The sequence below is a fragment of the Emiliania huxleyi genome (genome assembly GCF_000372725.1).
Source record: "Emiliania huxleyi CCMP1516 chromosome Unknown EMIHUscaffold_20, whole genome shotgun sequence".
Lineage (NCBI taxonomy): Eukaryota > Haptophyta > Isochrysidales > Noelaerhabdaceae > Emiliania > Emiliania huxleyi.
Genome location: NW_005200600.1, coordinates 919,933 through 941,564, shown reverse-complemented (window position 1 = coordinate 941,564; position 21,632 = coordinate 919,933). Strand labels below are relative to the sequence as shown.

At 67.5% G+C, this 21,632-nt stretch overlaps 5 protein-coding genes across 5 annotated transcripts in view; 2 read left to right on the top strand and 3 right to left on the bottom strand.

The window, feature by feature from the left end:
* Positions 1 to 2,520, bottom strand: part of EMIHUDRAFT_204071 (hypothetical protein) — a gene marked incomplete at both ends in the record, with an annotated part of 4,261 nt that extends 1,741 nt beyond the window's left edge. The window contains 4 exons of the mRNA XM_005781783.1: positions 783 to 929; positions 1,086 to 1,402; positions 1,570 to 1,626; positions 1,663 to 2,520. Of these exons, the coding sequence (XP_005781840.1) occupies positions 783 to 929; positions 1,086 to 1,402; positions 1,570 to 1,626; positions 1,663 to 2,520 (1,379 nt within the window). The remainder of the gene's footprint in view (positions 1 to 782; positions 930 to 1,085; positions 1,403 to 1,569; positions 1,627 to 1,662) is intronic.
* Positions 2,521 to 6,180: 3,660 nt separating this feature from the next.
* Positions 6,181 to 7,954, bottom strand: EMIHUDRAFT_415451 (hypothetical protein). Its single transcript, XM_005781782.1, has 3 exons — positions 7,102 to 7,954; positions 6,771 to 7,034; positions 6,181 to 6,701 (listed from the first exon to the last, which is right to left on the bottom strand). Exons 1-3 carry the CDS (start codon positions 7,738 to 7,740, stop codon positions 6,399 to 6,401), a joined length of 1,206 nt encoding a protein of 401 aa, XP_005781839.1. The 5' UTR covers positions 7,741 to 7,954; the 3' UTR covers positions 6,181 to 6,398.
* Positions 7,955 to 9,835: 1,881 nt separating this feature from the next.
* On the top strand, positions 9,836 to 15,208 carry EMIHUDRAFT_449910 (hypothetical protein; the record flags this gene model as incomplete). The annotated part of the gene is made up of 18 exons (XM_005781781.1): positions 9,836 to 9,928; positions 10,123 to 10,776; positions 10,906 to 11,034; positions 11,115 to 11,263; positions 11,310 to 11,400; positions 11,611 to 11,748; positions 11,800 to 11,924; positions 12,083 to 12,146; positions 12,194 to 12,265; positions 12,613 to 12,723; positions 13,579 to 13,794; positions 13,863 to 13,911; positions 13,982 to 14,040; positions 14,107 to 14,198; positions 14,272 to 14,516; positions 14,595 to 14,632; positions 14,760 to 14,831; positions 14,939 to 15,208. 18 exons carry the CDS (start codon positions 9,836 to 9,838, stop codon positions 15,206 to 15,208), a joined length of 2,667 nt encoding a protein of 888 aa, XP_005781838.1.
* Positions 15,209 to 15,598: 390 nt separating this feature from the next.
* Positions 15,599 to 17,932, top strand: EMIHUDRAFT_204067 (hypothetical protein; the record flags this gene model as incomplete). The annotated part of the gene is made up of 5 exons (XM_005781780.1): positions 15,599 to 15,955; positions 16,054 to 16,486; positions 16,683 to 16,800; positions 17,297 to 17,850; positions 17,919 to 17,932. 5 exons carry the CDS (start codon positions 15,599 to 15,601, stop codon positions 17,930 to 17,932), a joined length of 1,476 nt encoding a protein of 491 aa, XP_005781837.1.
* A 1,011-nt stretch (positions 17,933 to 18,943) lies between these two features.
* On the bottom strand, positions 18,944 to 20,596 carry EMIHUDRAFT_204066 (hypothetical protein; the record flags this gene model as incomplete). The annotated part of the gene is made up of 3 exons (XM_005781779.1): positions 18,944 to 19,069; positions 19,547 to 19,609; positions 19,955 to 20,596. The coding sequence occupies 3 exons, from the start codon at positions 20,594 to 20,596 to the stop codon at positions 18,944 to 18,946; spliced, it is 831 nt and encodes a 276-aa protein (XP_005781836.1).
* Between the last annotated feature and the right edge of the window lie 1,036 nt (positions 20,597 to 21,632).

Genomic DNA, 21,632 nt, shown 5'->3' with positions numbered 1-21,632 from the left:
CAGAGCTCACACAGATTCTTTAGGTATGTTGTGAGTGCGAATTGAGAGTACAGGCCGCCCGCAAAAAAAGGGATTCGAATTGGGCTCTTGCGTGCGGACAAGCTCATATTACGCCACTGGCTAAGAAAAAAGAAAGTCGAGTAGTGCCACGGACCGAGGCCCTCCTGTGTCCTTCCCTATTGTTCAATCTGCAGAGAGAGTGTGTCAGACGGCAGGCGCCTCACGGATTTCGCGCTTGGCCAGGAAGCAGGGTGAGGACGCACACGCGCCCGAACGGCTCGAGGAGCGTGGCGCGCCGCAGCTCCGCAGGCGAGTAATCAATCAATAGTTCATAATTGATTACTAATAATTAATAACCAATGGGCGAGGAGCGTGGCGCGCCGCAGCTCCGCAGGCGAGTAATCAATCAATAGTTCATAATTGATTACTAATAATTAATAACCAATGGGCGAGGAGCGTGGCGCGCCGCAGCTCCGCAGGCGAGTAATCAATCAATAGTTCATAATTGATTACTAATAATTAATAACCAATGGGCGAGGAGCGTGGCGCGCCGCAGCTCCGCAAACGAGTAATTAATCAATAACCCAGAATTGATTACTAATAATTAATAACCAATGGGCGAGGAGCGTGGCGCGCCGCAGCTCCGCAAGCGAGTAATTAATCAATAATTCATAATTGATTACTAATAATTAATAACCAATGGGCGAGGAGCGTGGCGCGCCGCAGCTCCGCAAGCGAGTAATTAATCAATAATTCATAATTGATTACTAATAATTAATAACCAATGGGCGAGGAGCGTGGCGCGCCGCAGCTCCGCAGGCGAGTAGCACGCGCCCTCGTCGTGCATCGCAGGCCACAAGTGGTCCGCGCCGCTGCTCCGGTTCCAGTACGGCATCGCTCCCCGCACCCAGAGCAGCAGGTCGCGCTGCCTGCAGCAAGTCGCGCACTTCTCGGTACCGTCATGCCACTCGGAAGGCGACAAGTGCGCAAATCGCGCTGCCACGCCAAGGCGCGCAGCGAGGCGAGGTCGGCCTTGCCCCCCTTGCGGTGGCAGCCTATGCGTGACTGGCTCTCTTAAATGGCACTCCTCCTCGGACGGCCTCGCCCCCCCGCTGAGCTGGTGGCAGCCGTCGCACAGCCAATGAGTCGGGTAGGGCCGGTTGAACTCTGAGACGAAGCAGCCGACGTAGACGGGCACGAAGAAGTAGTCTGCCTCTTCGGGCGCGTGCGTGCGGTGCGGCGAGGCGAGGAGCGCCTCGTGAAGCGCCACCTCTGCTCCGTACAGGTTTGAGGTCCACGCCGGCGCGTCCTGCTGCGCACCCTTTCCTTCGTACGTGCGCAAGGCACATGCATCGTGCACCAGCCGGCGGGCGAGGAGGAGCGAGTTGTACCGAGGCGGCACCTCGTACACGTACACGCGAGGAGAGCTCCTCCCGCCGGCTGCAGCGCCTCCGGGAGCAGAGTCGGCGGCAGTGCTGCCAGCTTCAGCCACGGCAGCAGCAGCCGCGGCAACGCCAGCAGCCGCGGCGCCGCCCTCGCCGCCACCCGACGGGACGGAGCAGTCCGCACCCGCCAGATCTCTCGCACAGACGCAGTACCCGTCGCGGCACTCCCCTCGGCCGGCGCCTGCAGGAAGGGTCCGAGAAAGGTCAGGGAAGATACCGGTGCCCGTCGCAGCGCTCGCCCCGGCCACTCGCCTCCGCACTGGTTCACGCAGAAGGGGCGTGTCGGCGTGCAGAGGCTGCCGCCGTTCGCGCCGTCGTAGCAGGCGCAGTGGCGCGGAGGCCGAGGCCCTCTGCCCGGCTCGGCGTCGCACCAGCCGGGCTGCCCTCCCCCTCCGCCGCTCCAAAAGGCCGCCTTTGGCCCGCGCACGAAGGAGCCCCAAGCGGGCGTCAGCCACGCCCGCTCCTTCTCGACGCCCTCGTACTGGCAGCCTCGCATCGGCCTCCGCGGGAAGGCCGACCCCTCGCCGCAGACGCAGCGGTTGACGTCCTCGTCGCAGTCGCCGGCGCAGCGAGAGAGCACGCGGCCTCCGTCGGGAGCGTTGCAAGGCGACGGGTCGCGAACATCACACGCGTCGCCAGCCCAGCCCGGAGCACAGAGGCAGTACGCGGCGCCGCCCGTCGAGTCCGCCACTCGGACGCAGGAGCCTCGGCCAGAGCAGTTGGAGGCGCAGCGGGCAAACGACAGCGCCAGCAGCGAGGCACGACTGCGCTCACGCCGGCGGGAGGCGCGGCGCGTGGCTGGCGGCGAGAGGAGCAGGCGCGTACGGGCCGCAAAGGCGACCAGCCGCGCATCATACTGGCCCACCTCGGCAGCATCATGCTGGCCCACCTCGGCAGCAGCGACCTCCACGGCTGCGGCCGCCTCTCCGCCACCACCGCCACGGGCATGAGCGGAATGCGCCGCGTGCGCCGGCGCGATACGCACGACGGTCGGCCCTTCGTCCTGGCGCATCAGCAACGCGAGGCCGAAGATCAGCAGCAGGAAAATGGAACAGCAATTCTGTGCTTGACTCATCAATGTGGCAAGTCACAGCAACACTCGGCACTCGCACAGCCGCCATGTTTGAAGAAAAGAATTATGAGCGGCAAGTCCAAAATGTTTTCTTGCTCGTTGGTTGTTTTCTTTCTTTCTTTCTTTCAGTCCAAAATCCTCGGAGTGTCACAAAAGTGGGCTCATCTGCCGGCTCCTCCGTCTCCGGATACGACTCCGAGACCCGCACGAGATTAAGTTTTAAGAACGAGGCGCTCTACCGGGCCTGCCGCGCGTACGGCTTACAGGTAGGCGAACAGTTCCTCGCTGCGGCGCAAGACGAGGGCGCCTTCGGCGAGTGGCTCGACGAGCTCCCGTTCGAGGTGGCTGGCCTGCGGCGACCGCCCGGCTGCTCAAGCACCACGCACGCGCTCTGGCGCGTGGGTCCTCTGGGGGGGCGCGGGGGCCCCCGGAGGCACCGTGCGCCGCGCAGCAGTGCGGAAACGCAAACGGGGCCCCGGCTCTATTAGTGTCTATTAGGATAAGCTAGGTTAATCAGAGGGCAGATTTGGAGGAGTACATACAGATAGACCCTCCAACCATCAGAAAACTCCAACCTGATCGGTCGTGCTGACCGCCGACAGATCACTCCAGACAGCAGACAGGCCGAGGTCTGCACGCGGCCGGCCGGGCGAGCTTGACACGATCCGACCCTGCGACCCTGACGCTGCTGCTCTAGCTATCAGACATGCGCTGCTGACTGCTGCCACAATGTGCGACCGGTGCTGACCCACTTGGCGGCCTTCCCGGTCAGTGGTGAGGCGCAGTTCAGACCTTGTGCAAGCCTACCCTCATTGGGCGCACCGGTCCGGACCGATGGCGCTCGGTGTGGAGCAAGCAAGACCCCCCCCCCCCCCATCGGCGTGCGCCCGACCTTTGAACGGCCGCCAGGAGCACCAAGAGGACTCCTCATGGCTGTGCCCAAGTGGGCTTCGACCGGCCTCGGCTGGGGGGGCGGGTTGTCCCGGCTGCGGACGCCTTCTGCAGCCCCCTGGGCGTGACTCAGCACCCAAAACTGCCCCTCGGCGGCATACAGCACTGCCAGCCAGCCTCTTTCTCCTCCTCAAGGGCTGTACTATAGGCCATATTGCGCCGCCTCCTACTGGCAGCCGGGCGGGCGCGCGCCGCGCGCGCCTCGGCGCGCGCACGGCTCGCAAAGTTCGAGCGAGTACTCGCCTCGCAAGGCGCGCACCGGCTGATCTGGCTGCTGCGCCGGCGGCCGCTGCGCTGGCCGCTGCTGCGCCGGCTGGCGAGCGGTACGGCCGCCGGCGGCCGCTGCACCCGCGCCTTCCCTCGCGGGCGCCGTCGCGCCGCGCGCGCCCAACTGTGCTGGCACACGGCACGCGTCGTCACTCAGCCGCGGAGAACAGGCGGTGCAGCGCGCGAAGCGCGCGCGATCTCGTACTTTTAAGGCTGGATCCGGCCATTCCAAGGGTATACCTTTGAGAATCCCCAGCGTCCCTCCCTCCTAGTCGCTAGTCACAATCTCAATTTCTCGACTCTCCAACACGAAGTGCTGCGATCGGGGTTGGCCCATTTCTTTTTCCTTTCTTTTTTTGGGCCCTGTGGGCACCCTAACAACACTGGGCACGGGACTGGCGCGCACTGGCACTAACACAGGCACACGGGAGCCGCCTAAGCGACTCCTGCGAGCTGCGAGGACGGTGAGACACTTAGCTCCGTGCATGCACTCGACCGCAGCCCCCGCCGCAGGCAAGCTCATTGACAATCTGCTCTCTCTGCGATGGCCGTTTGAAGAAAAGAATTCTGAGACGCCGAATGCGACAGCCCGCACACGCATCTACAAGATCCTGCTCGTGCAGGTGGGGACCTTGTCCTCCTCCGATCCCTCGTTTTTTTCTTTCTTTCTTTTTTCCGCACACGCATCACCATCACCTTCTGCGTCCCCCTCCGTAGCTGCCCGCCGTGCCGGGAACGCGCGTAAAAGAAGTCCGACGACGCTTACAGCCCTCGCACGCCGCCTCGTGCCCCGCGACTCGCGCCGCCCCTTTCGCAGCAACGCACGCTTTGCTCGCCTCGTCCCCGCTCTCGCCGCCCGCTGCCGCTGCTCTCGTTGATGGCGGCGCGAGCGCCCTGCTGGCATGTCGTCGGTGCCCTCGACACCGTCGTCGCCGCGATCCTCCTCGGCGTCACTCTCGGATGTGTCCTGGGAGTCAGACTGGCGGACCGGCGTCAAGAACATCTTTGACCGCGTCCTCGGCCGGAACTCGGTGTCCAGCAAGGAGTCTGCGCGCGTTGGCACCGAGCCGCTGCAGAGGGAGCTGAGCCGCCTCGCCGGGAAGCTCTCTCCGTCAGACGTCCTCTGCGAGCAGGACAAGCGCGCGCTCGCGCTGCAGCGGATGGTGGCCATCGCGTCGTGCCGGGCGCAGACACTGCAGGCCGACTTCCTCTCCACGCAGGAGGGCAACCAGTGGCGCAAGCGGCAGACGATGAACCTGCTCGCGCGGATTGGTCGGCTTGAGGAGGCGGCGCGCGCGGCAGAGGCGCAGCTCGAGGCGATGAGGGAGGAGAGCGCGACGCTGCGCAAGCTGATTGCCGACCAAGACGCAATCCGGCGGGCCAACCTCGCCCTCGACAGCCCTCGGGCGGTTCGCCCCAAGAAGGTCCTACACTTGCACAGCCGTGCAATGCCGACGCCGACCACGCCCGTCTCGCCGCGCCGCGTCGTCGACAGCACCTTTTCGGATGAGCAGCTGCGCTCGGCATCGTACTCCAACGTCGAGTCGCTTGGGACGCCCGGTGCGTATGGTGGCGCGCTGCCGGCCGAGGCGGCGGCGGGCGGCGGCGCGGCGGGCGGCGAGGGGCCGGCCGGCGCGAGCCTGCAGACGAGCGGGACGGTGTTGCGCGCGGGCATCCTGGCGATGCGCACCGCGGTCGCCGAGCTGACCGCGTGCGGCTCGGGCGGCGGCTTGCGGTGCGAGCTGCTCATCACTTGCTTTGAGAGCGGGCTGCTCCGGCTGCTGCAGGCGCTCGGCAGCGGCATGGCGCTCGCGGCGCAGAACGACGCCCGCAACGTCAAGAAGCTGCGCGCGCTGCTGCCCACCGTGGGGCACGCCGCCACGGTGCGCGAGCTGCTTAGCCACGAGATCCGCGCCGGCATGCACACGCCCTCGCCGCCGCCAAAGGGGGCTGTACTCGGCGGCTCGAGCGCCGCCATCGGCCTGACGTGGCTGCTCCGATCGCTGCACTTTGCGGCGCTGCTCATGAAGGCGCTCGGCGGCGACGGCGACGCGAAGCCGGCGACCGCGATGGGCGATGCCTACCGGCGCGCGCTGCAGCCCTACCACGGCTGGCTGATGCAGTCCGTCTTCCAGCGTGCAGCCAAATCAGCTCCCGCGTACGACGAGGTGACGAAACGGCTCTGCCCGGACGCGGCGGCGCGCGACGCTGCGGCCGCCGAGGACCTCTGCGCCTTCGCCGACTGCGGGCTGCAGCTAGTGGCCGCGCTCAACGCCACCCTCGCGGAGCTGCAGCTAACGGACTTGCGCAAGGTCTGACAAGCCTTGCCGCGTCTGCTATTGCACATATACATTGGCCATTGCACCTCCGCCTGTTTCGTGTTCCTGTTCTGTGCTGCCATTTCGTCCATCTCCATGTTGCATGCACCCACCTGTGTCTACCTTCTTGACTCGAAACTCGATTTGTAGATTAGCTCGTGCTTAATGGACGCACGTGCAGCACTCTCTATCTCCTAGACCCCAACGACTCTCTCGTAGTACAACCAAGGCGGTGAAGTGGCCCCTCCTCCCAATCTGAATCTCCTCTCAGCCCTTCCTATATCAGCAATCAGCTATCTCTATTTAGACTGACTAGTAAGACCGCCGCGGCCAGCGAGCGCGGCATCAGTGCGACGAGAACGGCTGGCTCTTTGCGCCCGCGTGCAGCTTCTGGTACGCCTCACCGGTGCGCTCGAGGAAATCGCACGTCTCGCGGACCGCCGCAATCAGGTCGCGGGCAAGCATCGGGCTCAGGTTGGCCTTGACGACCACGCGGAACATGGCCACGTCGGCGTCCGCGTCCGAGAAGAGCGGTGTCTTCTCCTCGGTGAGAGGGTGATTGAAATTCATGTGATAGCCTCCGACGTACCAGTGACGCTCCGAGAGGACATGCTGCAGGTCCGTCGAATCGTACGGCAAACCGAGCTCCTATAAGCAAGGATGACCGCTCAAGCGCCCGCCCGTGGTCACTCTAACTCGTTCAAGACAGGCCGACACCTTGTTGAACTGCGCGGCGACCACCGGGAGGCACCCCTTGTCGCCGGCGTCCAGCAGTGTGAAGAGCGGCCGGCCCGTCGGCGTATGCAGCATCTCGGCCAACCCTCTGCGGATCATGGCGGCGACCGCCATCTGAGAGGCGCACAGCTTGGTGTAGCCGTCGCGACCCAGCCGCAGGAACTTGTACATCTGCACGGCCGAGCCCGACGCGGGCCGCGAGAAGTTGAGGGTGTAGCTGTCCGCCTTGCCGCCGAGGTACGAGACCTACTCAACGAGGAGTCGCTTACCTGCGTTGAATTGATTGAGTAGACCCCTGTCCGAGGCGCGAGGCCGAGATTGCGATGTGCTCCGAGAGGTCGTCGCGGTCGCGCCAGAGCACCCATCCCGTGCCGCACATCGACACGCCAAACTTGTGGCCCGAGGCAGACATCGAGAGCACCGCTGGCACTCGAAAGTCGCAGAGCCCCACCTCTTCCTCCGGCTGGAAGGGCATGACGAAGCCGCCGCTCGCCGCGTCCACGTGAATGCCCACCTGCCACCCGTTCGCCCGGTTGAGCTCGCCCAGCACCTCGCCCACGCTCGCCACCGGGTCGTAGTGTCCAGAGTAGTGGTTGCCGAGGATGCAGACCACTCCGATGGTCTTGTCGTCCACCGCCGCACGCACGTCCTCAGGGCGAAGCACCATCTCGCCCACCTTGGGCGAGACAAAGTGGGGCTCTATGTCCATGTACTTGAACAGCTTCTCCCAGCAGGCCTGGTACATGGTCGAGATGACCAGGTTCGGGTACACGCTCCGCACCTCCGCCTCGCTCAGCCCGTGCCTGGCTGCGTACCACTTGCGCCACCGGAACTTCAGCGCCAGGCCGGCGAGGAGGCACGCCTCGGTCGACCCGACGGTGCACGCGCCGGCATGGCAGCCGTACTCGTCGAAGGAGGCGCTCTTGGGGAGATGCCACAGGTCGCCAAGCATGTTGAGCGCGTCGTTGTGCAGCTTGAACGAGCCCGGGTAGATGGTCTGATCGGCGATGTTGACCTTGAGACCGGAGAGCGCCACCTCCTCCTCCTCCCTCTCGGCGACCACGTTGACGTACGAGGCGGTGTTGAGCAGCGGCGAGAAGTCGAGCAGCTTGTAGTTATCCAGGTGCGTCTTTACATGCCGAGCGTCGCGGCCTGTTGCAGGGAAGCCCTCTCCGACGTCCTCGCCCGCCCACTCGATTGCAGAGTAGTCGGAGAGCAGGCCGCTGCTGCCGCCGCCGCGCCGGCCGCCGCGCAGCGCCATCAGACGGCCGCCGCCGCTCTTCAAGCGGTGCGGTGCGAGGCGCATGGCGTCTGACGCATTGAGGGCGACCAAGAGAAGTGTGATGATCCTCATCGGCAGTCGGCTGTCCGCGGCTAAATACCCTCAGCGGGGGATTGTGGAGAGGGCTGCCCCGAAATTTTCTGCCTTTAGCTAAAGCGCCGAGCGCCGAGTGCGCCGAGGCGAGCGCGATTCGTCGTTTGGGAGAGCCGGTCCGGGTGCGAACCCCCGCCCCCGGGGAGGGGAGGCGTAACCCAACGCCGCCGCCCTCGCCCGGGGAGTCGGGCACGGGATCGCCACCCGCGGAGTCAACGGGATCAGACAGAGAAGGCGAGACGGCGGCGAAGCCGCGGTCGAAGAAGTATAAGAGGGGAGGGCGGGCTCCGCAGCCGACGCCTGACCATCGGAAAGCGAACAGGAGGGAGGACCGGGAGGAGAGGGGAGCCCTTTCGGATGGGGGGGTGGGGAGATCGGGCGGAGGGGGCCTGAGTGGCGATGTCGGGTGAGAGTGTACGTCATGCTCGTGTCTGGTGTTTACTAGCTCCGAGTAGAGGGAGGGGGCGTTCCGCCGCTAGGGGACACCCAAAGCGCAGAACCAACCCTCGGAGAACCGTGTTTACTTTACGGCCCTTTCCCTGCGAACGCGCACCCCCCAGGGCTAGGTAGGGCTCTCTATAGCCCGTAACCCGATTCCCGATCATCCGGCCCGCTGGGTGCGCTTCTTAGCTCCCCAGCCCTGGATGTGAGGCTAATGACTGCACTCCAAGTGCTCCTGAGGGAGGGTGTAGAGGATGTAGAGTGTAGAGCGCTGTAGAGCTGTAGAGATGTAGAGCGCTCTGGAGCGCTGTAGAGCTGTAGAGCTCTACATCCGCCGCGTGACGAGGCGCCTGCGTTGTAGAGCGATGTAGAGCGCGATTTTGTTGTAGAGTTTGTTGTAGAGGCTCTACAGCCAAACCGCCGGGAAGGCAGTGACTCAAAGAGGTCGAGCCGCGCTAATGGGGTGTTTCCGAGCTTAGTGAAGCTCTGATGGACAGCCCTGACTATCCCTGACACACAGAGAGTCCCTCTGACGGCACACAACACCCTATAACTGCGTCATGACCAGCCTGCCATGTGTCGCCGGTGCCGCATTCGTCGCTGTGCTTCTTTAGCAGGCGGTGGACTGTCGGCTGCGAGGACGGTCGCATTTGCGCGAGGCGAGGCGAGCATTCAGACGCGTTGCATGCGCCATGACTCGCGCCAGCGCGTGCGGGAGCTCCTGGCTGAGCGTTGAGTCCAGGCGAGTTGCGCTGGCCACTATCGCTACGCCGAGCCGAGCTGACGCGCCGAGGCGCCGGCCAGTCGCAGCCGTGAGGCATGCCATAGCAGCAGAGGCACCTGCCACCCATTGGGCGGGCAGACAGAAGGCCAGGGCAGCACTGGCAAGTGCAACGCGCCTCATGTCGGAGAGCGACCGTGCCTCGTTCGCCGCTTATGATGTAGAGTTTGTTGTAGAGATTTCACGTTGTAGAGCGCCTCTACATCGCTCTACAACGCAGGCGCCTCGTCACGCGGCGGATGTAGAGCTCTACAGCTCTACAGCGCTCTCCAGCACTCTACATCTCTACAGCTCTACAGCGCTCTACACTCTACATCCTCTACACCCTCCCTCAGAAGTGCTCCAAGTGCTTCGTCGTCGTCCCATACCTGTACATGCACCTGTATACCTACCTACTCCCATCTTGACATCATGTTGTTGCCCTCTCCCTGCGTCTTTTCTCTTATCTCCATGGCGGCGGTGGCGGGCGACGCCGACAACATCAACAAGCAGGCGCGCAAGACGCGTACCAACTGGCTCAAGTCCCATGAGCGGGCCAACTGGGTCACGAAGTCACGAACAAGCTCAAGCAAACGGCCAACGGCTTCTTACGCACGGCCGCAGTGGGGGGCGCCCACTTGCCCACGCCGCCTAGACAAAAAAGACAACCCAAGGGAGGGATGGGAGGACGGCACGCCGCCCCGTCGCTATCGAACGCTTTCTCTTTCCAAACCCTGTGTCCCGCGTTCTACGTGCAGGCACACGGTTCGACGAAGTACGCTCCCAGTCCAATGCTGTCCGACTCGTTGTGCACCTGTGCCCTCCTCCTCGAGCAGCTGCACGCCTCCGGCACCGCGGAGCATGCGCAGTCCGCCGCTCAGCTGGCGAACCGCGTCTGGCAGCGGCGAGGCGACAGGCTCTTTGCGCTGCTCGAGCCGGCCTCCGAGGGCGACGCGGACAAGGTGCAGGCAGCGAGCCTGCGCTGTCTCAAGGCGATGGCGACGGCCAGCGACGACGTGGCGCGCGCCATCGTACAGCGGTCCATTGGCGGAGGCTCGAGCGTCGTCGCGCTGCTCAACGGGTGCGAGAAGCCGCGCCGCTCTCGCGAGGTGTGCGGTGCGCTCGTCGAGCTCGTCGCGGTGCTGCTGCGCGTGGGCCCGCGCGAGCTCCTCTCGGCGGAGCACGGCCGCCTCGCCTCCTCGCCGCTCCGCCTCGTCGAGTGGCTCCCTCGCGGCGCGAGGCTGCGCGGCCTGGCGGCGCTGCAGACGCACGTGCTCGGGAACGGCGCGCTGAGCTTCCGCCTCGTCGCGCCCGTCGCCAACCACGCGGCGCTGGCCAAGCTCGCGCCCCTCCTCTCTGCCGGCGGAGACCTTTGCAAGGTCACTGCCGCCTTCCTGCTCAAGCTGAGCGAGGTGCACGCTGCGGCGGAGCGGCAGCGGGAGGCGCACGGAGGAGGCGGAGGCGGAGGCGGAGGCGGAGGCGGAGGCGGAGGCGGGGCGGCCGCCTCTCGCGCGCTGCTGCCGCTGCTGCTCGCGCTGCAGCCGACCGTCGACCCGCAGCAGCAGCAGCTGGCCCTCGCCCTGCTCGCCGCGCTGCCTGGCCTGCGGGCCGCGTACTTGCAGGCGCGAGGCGACGCCGCCCTCGACCCGAAGCCGACTCGCCAGTGGGTGGTTGAGGCCGCCACCTTGTTGCCGCGTGGCGGGCTTGCGGCACAGACCTGAGTGAGGTGTGCCTCACTTCTCGCCGCTAGGTCGCCTTCCTGGTCCGCGTGGTTGGCTTGCCGCAGCTCCAGCGCTGCGGTGCCGCCAGCGAGGCCGCCGTGCAGCGGGCGCCTCCCCCGGGGCTCGGCCGCCAGTTCTGGAGCCGCGGGCTGCTGCATTCCCGCCAGCGCGAAGACCAGTCCGGGACATGTCTCGGACACGTCCCTCGGGCTTGTGCCCTGTAGGCTGCAGCACTCGAGCCTGCTCGTGCGCGCCACGACGGTCAACGCGCTCGTGGCTGTCCTCGCCTCGCTCGGCGGTGATGGCGGTGGCCGCGTTCCGACGGCGGAGGAGCAGCAGAGTCTTCGCTGGGCGCAGCTCGAGAAGCAGACGCTGAACAGTCAGTGAATGGCTCGAGAGATGAACGACGCATGATGAGTAGGCGCTTCCGGACATGCAGACGCTGCTGACGGCCCGATCGAAGCTGCTGACCGGTTGGCTGGTGGATCAATCGATCCTAATCCCCAGGGGCCCATCGATCGATAGGCCCGCTCCAAGCTTCAGGCCGCCTCCGCCAGCCGGCTGCTCAGCCTGATGCACGGCCGGTTGCTCCACGCGTTGGCGCTCTACCACACTCTGATGCCGGCCGTCTTCGCCGAGGGCAGGCTGCAGGCGAGGGCCCTCGTGCCCGGCCTCTTCACAGGTGCGCCCTCTTCACACTCCAGCTGTGATCAGGCGAGGGCCCTCGTGCCGGGCCTTCCCTCCGCCGCGCCGATCGTGCAGCAGTCTGCCTTGCGGCTGCTGTTGCCGCAGCAGGGAGGAGGAGGAGGCGGCGCTGAGCTTCCTCCCGCTGCAGAGCTGTGCGGGATCCTCCAGACGGGGGGGTCCAGACGCGGCCCTGCGAGTGCAAACCTCCGGAGGGCTGCGGGTAGGTGCGGCCTCCTCCAGATGACGCTGCACACGCAGCACCGCGAGACGCGCCGGCACGCCCGCGCGATCGCCGTCCATCTGCTCGCAGGCTGCGGCGCGGTGAGCGGGTGCAGCCACTCGCCCGAGGCGAGGGCTTGCTGTCTGGCGGGAGGGTGACGCAATTCACTCTGAATGAAGTGTCTGATCCTCCACTCTATAGGCGGAGGCGTCCATCTGGCTGGAGGGGCTCTCCCCCGCCACGGCGCCGCTGCTCGCCGCGCTGGCTGTGCAGGTCTCTGCGCTCACCTACTACGAGTCATCGCTAATCCGAAGCTTCGCCCCCAGCCCTACCTCTGGCCGTGCAGGTCTCTGCGGACCTCTACGAGTCACTCGACGCGGCAATCGCCGCCGACGGCGCCTATCCGCCGCCACGCGGCAGATTTCTTTGTTCTGCTCCCCTCATTTCTGAGTCGTGTTTCCAGGCGCCGCGCCACCCGTCGACTCACCTGACGGGCGGGCGTTGCGGCTCTCCCCGCTCGGCGTCGCCGCCGCCGCAGCGGCCGAGGAGCTCGCGGGCCGTCGACTAGTTGCGAGGTCTTCCCTCAGCCACCTCGCTCAGCAGTGGCTGGTCGTGGACAGGAGCTCGACCCGGGGCAAGGCCGGCTACCTCAAGGCCGGCGCGCGGAGCTCGCGGGCCGCTATCTCAGAGAGGTGCTCGCCTCCCTGCAGCGGCTGGCGGACGGCAGGGCGGTGACTGCAGCGGAGGGCGCGACGCCGCTCTCGCCCGGCGGCGGCGGCGCGCCAAACGGCTGCGGCGCGCCGCCGGACGGTCACGTCGCGACGAACGGCGTCTCTCGCCGTGGCGGCGCCGTCCCGCCGGAAGAAGGTCCCACTCTCACCGACTCGCAGGCTCGCGCCGTCGCCGCTCTCTGCCGCGGGCGGGACGGGCTCCCTCCCCCGCCCCCTGCCGCGTGCGCACCGCTGCTGCCGCAGTTGCTCGCTCTCGCCGAGGGAGGGGACGCCGCCTCCGCCTGGCTCGCCCTCCGCCTGCCGCTGACCGAGGAGTGCCTCCGCCCCACCGCCCGCTCCGGCGCCGCGCCAGTCTCCCGTCCCGCGTGGCTCGCCCAGTCTCCCGTCCAGGCGCTGCTGCACGCCGCCGCATCGCGCGAGGAGCCGCCGCCGCTCAGCGCGCCTCTGCTCGCCGCTCTCTCCGCCGCCCTCGCCGCCCCGGCTGCTGGGGGGCATCGGCACGGCGCGGCGGCGGCGGCGGAGGCGGCGATAGCGGAGGGCGCCGTGGCGGCACTCTGTTGCTTGCAGCAGCTCGACCGCCATTCGGGAGGGCGGCGAGGGCCATCGGCGGCGCAGGCGGCATCGCAGGACGACGCGGCCGCGCGCGCGAGCGCGCGGCTCGCGGCGCTGCGCGCTGCGACGGCGGGCGGCGCAAGGCGCGAGCTCGCCCCGCTCGTCGCGTGGCAGCTGGCGCGAGGGGTGCGGCCGTGCGAGGCGACGCGCCCTCTCCTCGACTCGCTGCTCCGCGCCGCAGACGCGGCGGAGCAGCCCGGCGGCAGAGGCGAGGAGACCGTCCCCGCCCCCCCTTCTTCCCAGCGGCCGCTGCTCCGCACGGCTCTGCTGCTGCAGCTGCCGTGTGGCGTGCCTGCAGACGCGCGCGCTTGCCTCCTCGCGCTCGGTGTGTCGCACCGGCGCGCGCAGACCGCCCTGCTGGAGGGTCTCTGGAGCGCCGGCGGCGGTCGCGCCTCCTCGTCCCTCGACGCGGCTCTCCAGCGCTGGCTCTACGCTGAGCCGGCCGCAGCGGCGCAGCTGGTGCACGCTGCGGTGCAGAGACCGTCGAGCTGTGAACGGCGCCTCTTCACGCGTCTAGCTACGAACAGGTGCACGCCGCGGCGGAGACGGGCGAGCTCGCCCTCGTGCGCCGTTTCGGCGCCGAGCCTCTAACACTGCACTTGCTCGGGGCTTGGAACCTTCTAGGAACCTTCTAGGAACCTTCTAGGCGCCGAGCCTCTAGCACTGCACTTGCTCGGGGCTTGCGTCGCCGCTGCCGTCGATGAGGCGCCTCTCGCGCGAGGCGAGTTTGATTGGTTGAGCGGGCCTGTCAGCCCGTCGTGATGAAAACAGGACCGCCTCGCGGGCGCGGGTCGACCGGCGCAGCGCACCCCTGCATGGCTCCCGCTGCTTTACTGCCACTTTCGCCTGGCGACCGGGGCGGGGTCGATGCTCCCTCTCCAGCGCAGCTCCTCCCCTCCTCTTGCCTGAAACCTAATGGTGATGACTCGTCGGTAGGTCGATGCTTCCTCTCCCGCGCAGCGCGCTGCCGCACTGCCTCCTTCGTATCGCCGAGCTGATCGAGCTCGAAGGCGCTGAGGAGGAGGATTCACCTGCCGCCGCCCCCGCCGCCGCTTCTGCGGCCGAGGCGGCGGTCGAGGTGTTTTGCACGCTGCTGCTCGCATCGCCGGGCTGGGGCGAGGGCGAGCTCAGCGGCGTGTTGCCTCCGCTCCGCCGCCGCATCCGCTCCTCGCCCGCCCCTCGTGGAGGCGCGGCGGGCGGTGCGGCGGCGGCGCGCGCCCTCTGCGCGGCGCTGGTGGCTTGCTCCGGCGTGGCAGCAGAGTTGGATCGCAGCGAGTTGGACGCGGACGTCGCCGCGGTGCTGGACACTCTGCGTGCCGCGCCGGCCGAGGCGCGGGCCGCGCTGTGCTCCGAGGCGGTGCTGGTCTTCTGCACCCTCTTGCACGCCCCTTCTCGCAGCCCTCTGCGACCCTTCCCCTGTGTAGGGCGCGCGGCTGGCCACCTCCTGGCACGGCGAGCACGCGCTCGGCAGACCGTCGCTCGAGTTGGTTGAGGCGGTGCGAGCTTTCGTCACGGCGGCGGAGGGGGCAGCCTTGCCCTGTCCTCGCCCCGCTATCCCCATGCAGCCTTCTCGGAAACTTACTCGGAACTTCCCCCCACGCAGGCCGACGCGCTGCGCCTCGCCGCCTCGCTGCTTCGTGGCCCGTGCGGCCCGCACATGGCCCCTCTCGCTCCAGCGCTGCGCAGGCTTCTCGAGCTGCGCCGGCCGCTGCGCGAGTCGATGCGCGCCCCAGACGCGCACGAGCTTCTCGACGTGCTCTCTGCGTTGGCCGCGCTGCAGCCGGCGCCGATGGGTGCGCCGATGGCCGTCGAGCTGCTCGTCGGCTGCGCGGCGGCTGTCTCGTCGGAAGGAGGTCTTAGGAGCACGAACTGAGGACACAGAGGAAGAGAGCTGTGCACAGGCCTCGTCGGAGGGTGGGCGGCGAAGCGCGTACTCGCTCTTCGGCGCGCATTGCGCGAACGGGGCGGCGCTGCCTCACCTCTCGCTCGAGCAGGCGGCCGGCGCCGCCACCTCCCCTGTGAAATCGCCAACCGCCAGCTAAGCGCGGATTGAGCAGGCTAAGGATTGAGCAGGCGGCCGAAGTCGCCGGCGGCGGCGCCGAGTCCCTCCTCGACCCTGCGAGGCTCGAGTCGCCGGGCTCGCTGAGAGCCGCACCTGTGAAGCGCGTCTGCGTACGACTGCTGCTTGCTTCACAGGCTCGAGTCGCTGGACTGGCTCCGCGCTAGCCACGCCAGAGAGCTGGTCCGCTCCTTCCCCGTCGACATGCTGCTGCCTGCCGAGCCGGCGGGCTGTGGCGGCGAGCCGCTTTCTGCCTCCGCTCCGCTGGAGGGCGGGGAGGCGGCGCGTGCGAGCACGCGGCGGAGGAGGCGCTGTGGGCTAGAGCGGCGTCTCTTCACGTGTCTGAGCCGTGAGCAGGTGGCGCGTGCCGACGCGGCGGAGGGGCCGCGGCCAGACGCCCTCGGTTCCCTGCTCGTCCTTCGCTGCCTGCTGCGGCACGGGCGGTGCGACGCGCCGCGCTGGATCTCCAAGGGAGCGGCCGGGCTGCTGGTCGTCGGCCTCTCCGCCGCATCGCCCTCCGCCCGCTCGCTCGCCTACGAGGCGGTCGCGGCGCTGATGGCTGTCTTGCGGAACGGTCCGAGCTTCCGGGAGCGGCCCTTGTCGTGGTCCTCCTGCTGCCGCTGTGGACAGCGTCTCTTGACGGCTCGTGCTGTGAGCAGGAGCGGCCTCACGTGGTCCGGCTGCTTCGCTCGCTGCAAGACGCCATCACAAAGCCCAACCTGAGGGTGCCCTCGCTGTGGTCTGTCTTTGTGGCGCACGGGCTGGCGATCCTCGCGCAGCCGCACCACCCGCAGTACAAGGCCCTCAACAACTACATCCTCACGCGCGCCTTCTTCGACCTCTCCGACGTCGCCCTCTTCTTCCGCTGCTCCACTCCTGAGTGCGAATTACGAACCACGAGCCATCGACTACAGGTGCCCATGTTCTTCCATTGCTTCCACTCTGGCTCGAGCACGCCGCGCGACGACCGGCTGTGGATGCTCGCCCTTCTCTCGCACGGGCTGCGGGCCGAGGAGGACGCGCGGCTCTGCGGCGGGAGGCACGTGCTCGAGCTCTTGCTCGGCCTCAGCGACTCGAGGGGCTCTGCGACTCGTGGGAACCTTCTCGGAACCTTCTCGGAACCTTCTCTAGGCTTCAGCGACTCGAGCCTCGCGGACCCGCCCGCGAGGAGGGCTTGCCTCGCCGTCCTGCTGCGCGCCAGCGGCACTGCGGACGGCGCCTCCGCCCTGCCCGGCAACGACACGCCTCGAGGGGCCGTCCGGGAAGGCTGTCCGACCCTTCTGCATAGGCGCGTCCGCCCTGCTCAGCAAGCACGGCATCCTGGCGTGGCTTCGGATGCAGCTCTGCGCCAGCCCGCTCTCCAGCCCGCTGCTCGAGCTCGTCGCACTCCTCGCCGCGCTGGTGCGGTCGCCTCCCTTCGCCTCCCTCGCCGCAGCGACACACGCCGAGGCGGGGCGCGCACTCTGCGATGCGATCGCTGCTGCCCGCGCTGTGCGGCGGGGGCGCGGCGATGCGGCGGCGGGCGGCGGCGACGGCGGCGACGACGACAGGGGGCGCGAGGCGGGCAGGGCAGCGGCGGCCGTGGCGGAGGCGCTCTCCTTGCTGGCTGAGGTGAGCTCGGCTCCGGCGTTGAACCTGCCTCTGGGCGACGCGGTTTGGCTGCCGGCCCGCGTCTCGGCCGGCCTGTGAACGGCGCCTCTTCACAGCTGCAGCGCTTGCGGGTAGGCGTGGCTGCTGGCTCGCCTCTCCGAAGGCGAGCACTCTACCTCGGCTGTATCTCGGCTGTATCTGCTACGTCTCGGCTGTACCTCGGCTATACCTCGTCGAAGGCGAGCACTCCCGCCTCGTGCCGCGCGCTGTGCGGGCGAGCGTCGCGCTCTCCTCCTCGCCGCCGCACCACAGCGAGATGGAGGAGGAGGCCGCGGCGTGGCGCTTCTTCTGCGAGAGCGTGCGACTCCTGTCTGAGGCGTGCCGCCAGCCCGGCGCGGCCACGCTCGCCGCCGCACTCGAGCGCGCGCGCGCCGCTGGCTCGCTCGTCGCGTGGCTGGAGAAGCGCCTCGCTGCGAGCGTGCCGCTGCGGCTCTCTGCGCCTGCAGCCGCGCTCGGCAGCCTGTGCGGGTTCTACGGCTTCCAGCTCGAGAGCGGGCGCGCCCTGCCCGTGCCCGCTCTGGCCTGCAGGGAGTGGCTTCGCGAGAGCCGGCACCTCACCCACCGCCTCAACCGCGCCCTGCTGCTGCTGTCCGCCCCCCGCCTCACACCTGCGGAGCGAGACGCCGCGGCCGAGCTGGTGGCGACTGCCGCCGGCAGCGTCCCCGGAGCCGCGCGGGGCGCGTGCGCGGAGGAGCTGCTCTCGCTCCTGCTCCGCGGCAACCACGTTGGCTCGTCCGGGCTGGGGGCGCTGGACGCGCTTCGCGCACTCTCGACTCATCAGTGCCCCGCGATGTTTCCCGGCGCGGGTGGGCGATAGAGTAGGTCATACTTTAGTCTTTACCTGTTTCCGGAGACTTTTTATCTCTGATGTAAGGCGACTTAGAATAAGGCCACAGGCTCTGGCTCCGCGGCGACGACATGCGAGAATCAACCCTCCCACCAGCACACGTGCCCCCGAGCGGCCCCCTCGACACCTCGCGGGTCGAGGGGGGCAGGGCACAGCACCGCACAGCACAGATACACGATAGAGACCCCCCCCCCCCCCCCCCTGTCGTGAGCGAGCCCTCCCCCCCCGCGGCGACCTCTTCGCCCCCTGTCTTCGCCCCCTGTCCAAGGAAGGGGCTGCGGCTGTCAACACCTGGAGAGCTGGCGGCCAGCCGGCCCGCACTCCCTCCCTCCTCCCCCTCCCCCCTCCCTTCTTCCGGGAGGGGGAGGGGCGGCCCCTCCTCCTCGCCACGGAGGCGCGGGGCGGGCCGCCGCCTCTGCCGCCTAGTTCTTGTGCCCGATGACCAGCTTCGTCAGCCCGGAGATCATCTCGTGCGTCTCCGCCTGCAGACCGCAAACCCCGCTCATCAGCTCCCTCTCTCGCCGCACCTCGGCCGCACCTCGGCCGCGCCTCGGCCACACCTCCGCTGAATCTCGGCCAGATCTCGGCTAGCTCTCCGCCTTGCCGCTCGCAAAGCCCGCCGCCCCCATCCGAGAGACGACCTCGCGCGGCGCCAGGCCGAGACCGTCCGCGTTGACCGTCACGTGCTGCAGTGCCCAGATGGCGCCGCCGAGCGGCCCGTCGAGCGAGTCGTCCACCATGAAGTCGTGCACCTGAGTCATTAGCTCATGATTAGTTCATGATTAGTTAACAGTCGTCCACCATGAAGTCGTGCACCTGAGTCGAAGGGACGGAGGCCACTCCAAACCGCTACACCGAGCGAGCTCCCCCCTCCCCCGTCAAGTCTGCTAGATCTCGGCTAGATCTCGGCTGGATCTCGGCTGGATCTAAGCTGGATCTAAGCTGGATCTCGGCTGGATCTCGGCTGGATCTCGGCTGGATCTCGGCTGGATCTCGAGCACCAGCAGCCGCCCGCCCGGCTTGAGCGCCTGCGTGACGGTACGGGGCGCGGCTCAGCACCAGCCGACACACCACCACCACCAGCCCGAGCCTGAGCTCTGGCGCGCCTTGTACGCGTTTGCGTAGAGCGCGCCGACGACGGGCTCCGGCACCGACCCCGAGATGTAAGACATGAGGACCTGTTAATTAATGAGGACCTATTAATTAATAGCTCCGGCACCGACCCCGAGATGTAGACATGAGGACCTGCGTCCGGTGGGTTGGGTTAGGGGTGAGTCGCACACGGCCACGCGGGGCGTGAGCCAGGAGGGCAAATCGCTCTCCCCGTCCGGCACGGGCCCTATCTCGGCGCGATCTCGGCGCGGTCTCGGCGCGGTCTCGGCGCGATCTCGGCGCGATCTCGGCGCGATCTCGGCGCGATCTCGGCGCGATCTCGGCGCGATCTCGGCGCGATCTCGGCGCGATCTCGGCGCGATCTCGGCGGGGTCTCGACCAAGTCGTACTCCCCGTCCGGCACGGGCCAGTCGGGGGACGTTGCGTCGAGCTCAGAGAAAGAGACTCGCTGCTGCACCTGCGGACGGGCGGGGAGGGGGCCGCCGGGAGGAGGTGAGAGAAGAGGTCGGAGAAGCGAAGGGAGGGTCGGGGGCTGCGTGCACGTCTGCAGGCTGCTCCGCGCGGATCGTGTTTCCCGTCGCGCAGACCTCGGGCAGCTCGAGGATCTGCGACGACAGCTGCGGGTGCTTGCCTATCCAAACCACACACACACACCGCCTCACCGCCTCACCGCCTCTCCGCCTCTCCGCCTCGCCTCAGCCAGGTCCTCAGCGAGGTCCTCAGCCAGGTCAGCGAGGAGGGCCGCTGCGGACCATCGCCCGTGAACAGACGTGCATGAACGCGCCGGTGCCGTCTCTCGGTCGTCTCTCGGCTGCCTCTCGGCTGCCTCTCGGCTGCCTCTCGGCTGCCTCTCGGCTGCCTCTCGGCTGCCTCTCGGCTGCCTCTCGGCTGCATCTCGGCTGCATCTCGCCCGTGAAGACGTACGAGAAGGCGCCAGATCCGCCGCCGACGTCGAGCATCTTTGAGGCTCCGTCGAGCGAGACGGAGCCGGCCATCCGCTTGAGCAGCGCCTTTGCGGTCGCGACGGAGCCGTTGTGCTGCGCGCGCGTGTACGTCGCCGCCACCTCCGGGTCGCTGAACCACGACGCGTACGACGGCGCCTCTCCCGTCTTCATGACGTCAGTCAGCGCGCCCATCCGGTGGTAGAACTGGCGCCCGATCTGCAGCTTGAGGTAGTCGCCGTAGAAGTGGCGCGAGCTGCTCACCAGGAAACGCGCCGCGTTCGGCGACAGGTCGTATGCCCCGTCGCGCGACCGGCGGAGCGCCTTTGACGCAACGAGCGCGGTGAGCAGCGTCTGGAGGCGCGGCGCGGTGACGCCGCTCGAGCGCTGCAGCGAGGGCAGGTCGACCGATCCTCCCGCCGCGGCGATGGCGTCGAAGATGCCGAGCTCCAGGCCGGCGAAGAGCGCCTGCGAAGCCATGAAGCCGTACGCGACGCCATCGACGTCGATGTCGTCCTCCATCTCGTCGTCAACCGGCGCGGTCGAGAGGGCGCGCGAGCGGCCGAGGCGCAGCGCCGGCGCCGCGGCGAAACGGGCCGACGCCGCGTGCAGGCCGCGCCGGGCGAGCATCGAGCCCAGTCGCAGCAGCATCTCGAGAGCGGAGCGAGCTGTGCCTCGCAGCCCGGTTTCTTTTTCAGTGGTAGCCGGTGGGTTGCCAGTCCGCGCCAGTCCGCGCCCTTGTCGTGCCAGTGTGCTGTGAGAGAGGCTTGTATCTTAAGAATTCTTTTTCAGTGAGCGGAATTGAACTCCCGAGGGTGGACTGCGGACAGGGTTTGCGATGTTTTTTGTATGTTTGGCCAAATTAAACAGACTGTGACGAAGGAAAGCAAAAAATTCTACCCTTATCACAAAAAGAAACCGCGGTACCGCCCAATTTTCGGCCGTCCCTTTCCTGCTGTACCCGCCCGCCACGCGTCTCCCGCCCCCTTTGTTCCTGTTTCAAGCCCTCAAGGAGGCCGACACCTCGTCTCCGTGCCACGATGCAGACCGGAAGCAGCAACGGTGGGGCGCGGCAAGGCATGCGAGGCAGTGGTGGCCGCCCCCTCCTGGCCCGCATTCTCATCTTCACCAGCGCGCTGCAGTTTCTGCTCCTCGCTGCCGGGTTTGCAGCCTCCGGCATTCTCGGCTTCTCCGATGCGGCCGGCCACCCCGTCTCTGCGAGCGCATGTTTACATGCCTTGGCGGTTGGCGCGGCTCTTTTGCTCATCGCCGCGTGCGGCTTCTATAGCTTCTGTGTCCGCGCGTGCCTGATGCTGTTTGCTCCCTTTCCCCTCATTCTTGCAGTGCTCGCCTTTGGTGTGACAGCTTACTGCTTCTTCACAGCCAGTGTGCTCCGGCTGATGGCTGCACCAAACATCCAACTCGCCGGCCTGCAGCTCCGCGTCGCCGCCACCGTCAAGAGCGGAGTTGAGATGTCGTGGTCCGCGTGCAGTGGCACGGTCGCACGAACGGGCGACGAGTTTGAGCTCTCGTGTTTAAATAGCGGCTACGCCAACTATGCCGATTTTGTGAACTCTCGATGCCTGCAAGCGGATGACTTTTCGCTCGACGCGGGATTCGCTGCGTGCTGCCGCAGAGAGACTTGGTGGCCCGTCGATGCGGCCGGCCTTGCCGCGCCGGTTCGGGA

Excerpts from the sequence above, each read along its gene's own strand:
- EMIHUDRAFT_415451 (XM_005781782.1), bottom strand. The coding sequence starts at position 7,740 with ATGCTTGGCGACCTGTGGCATCTCCCCAAGAGCGCCTCCTTCGACGAG. Across the intron at positions 7,035-7,101 it reads CGGAGCACATCGCAATCTCG|GTCTCGTACCTCGGCGGCAA; the intron begins GCCTCGCGCCTC and ends CTCGTTGAGTAG. Across the intron at positions 6,702-6,770 it reads TCGCCGCGCAGTTCAACAAG|GAGCTCGGTTTGCCGTACGA; the intron begins GTGTCGGCCTGT and ends CCTTGCTTATAG.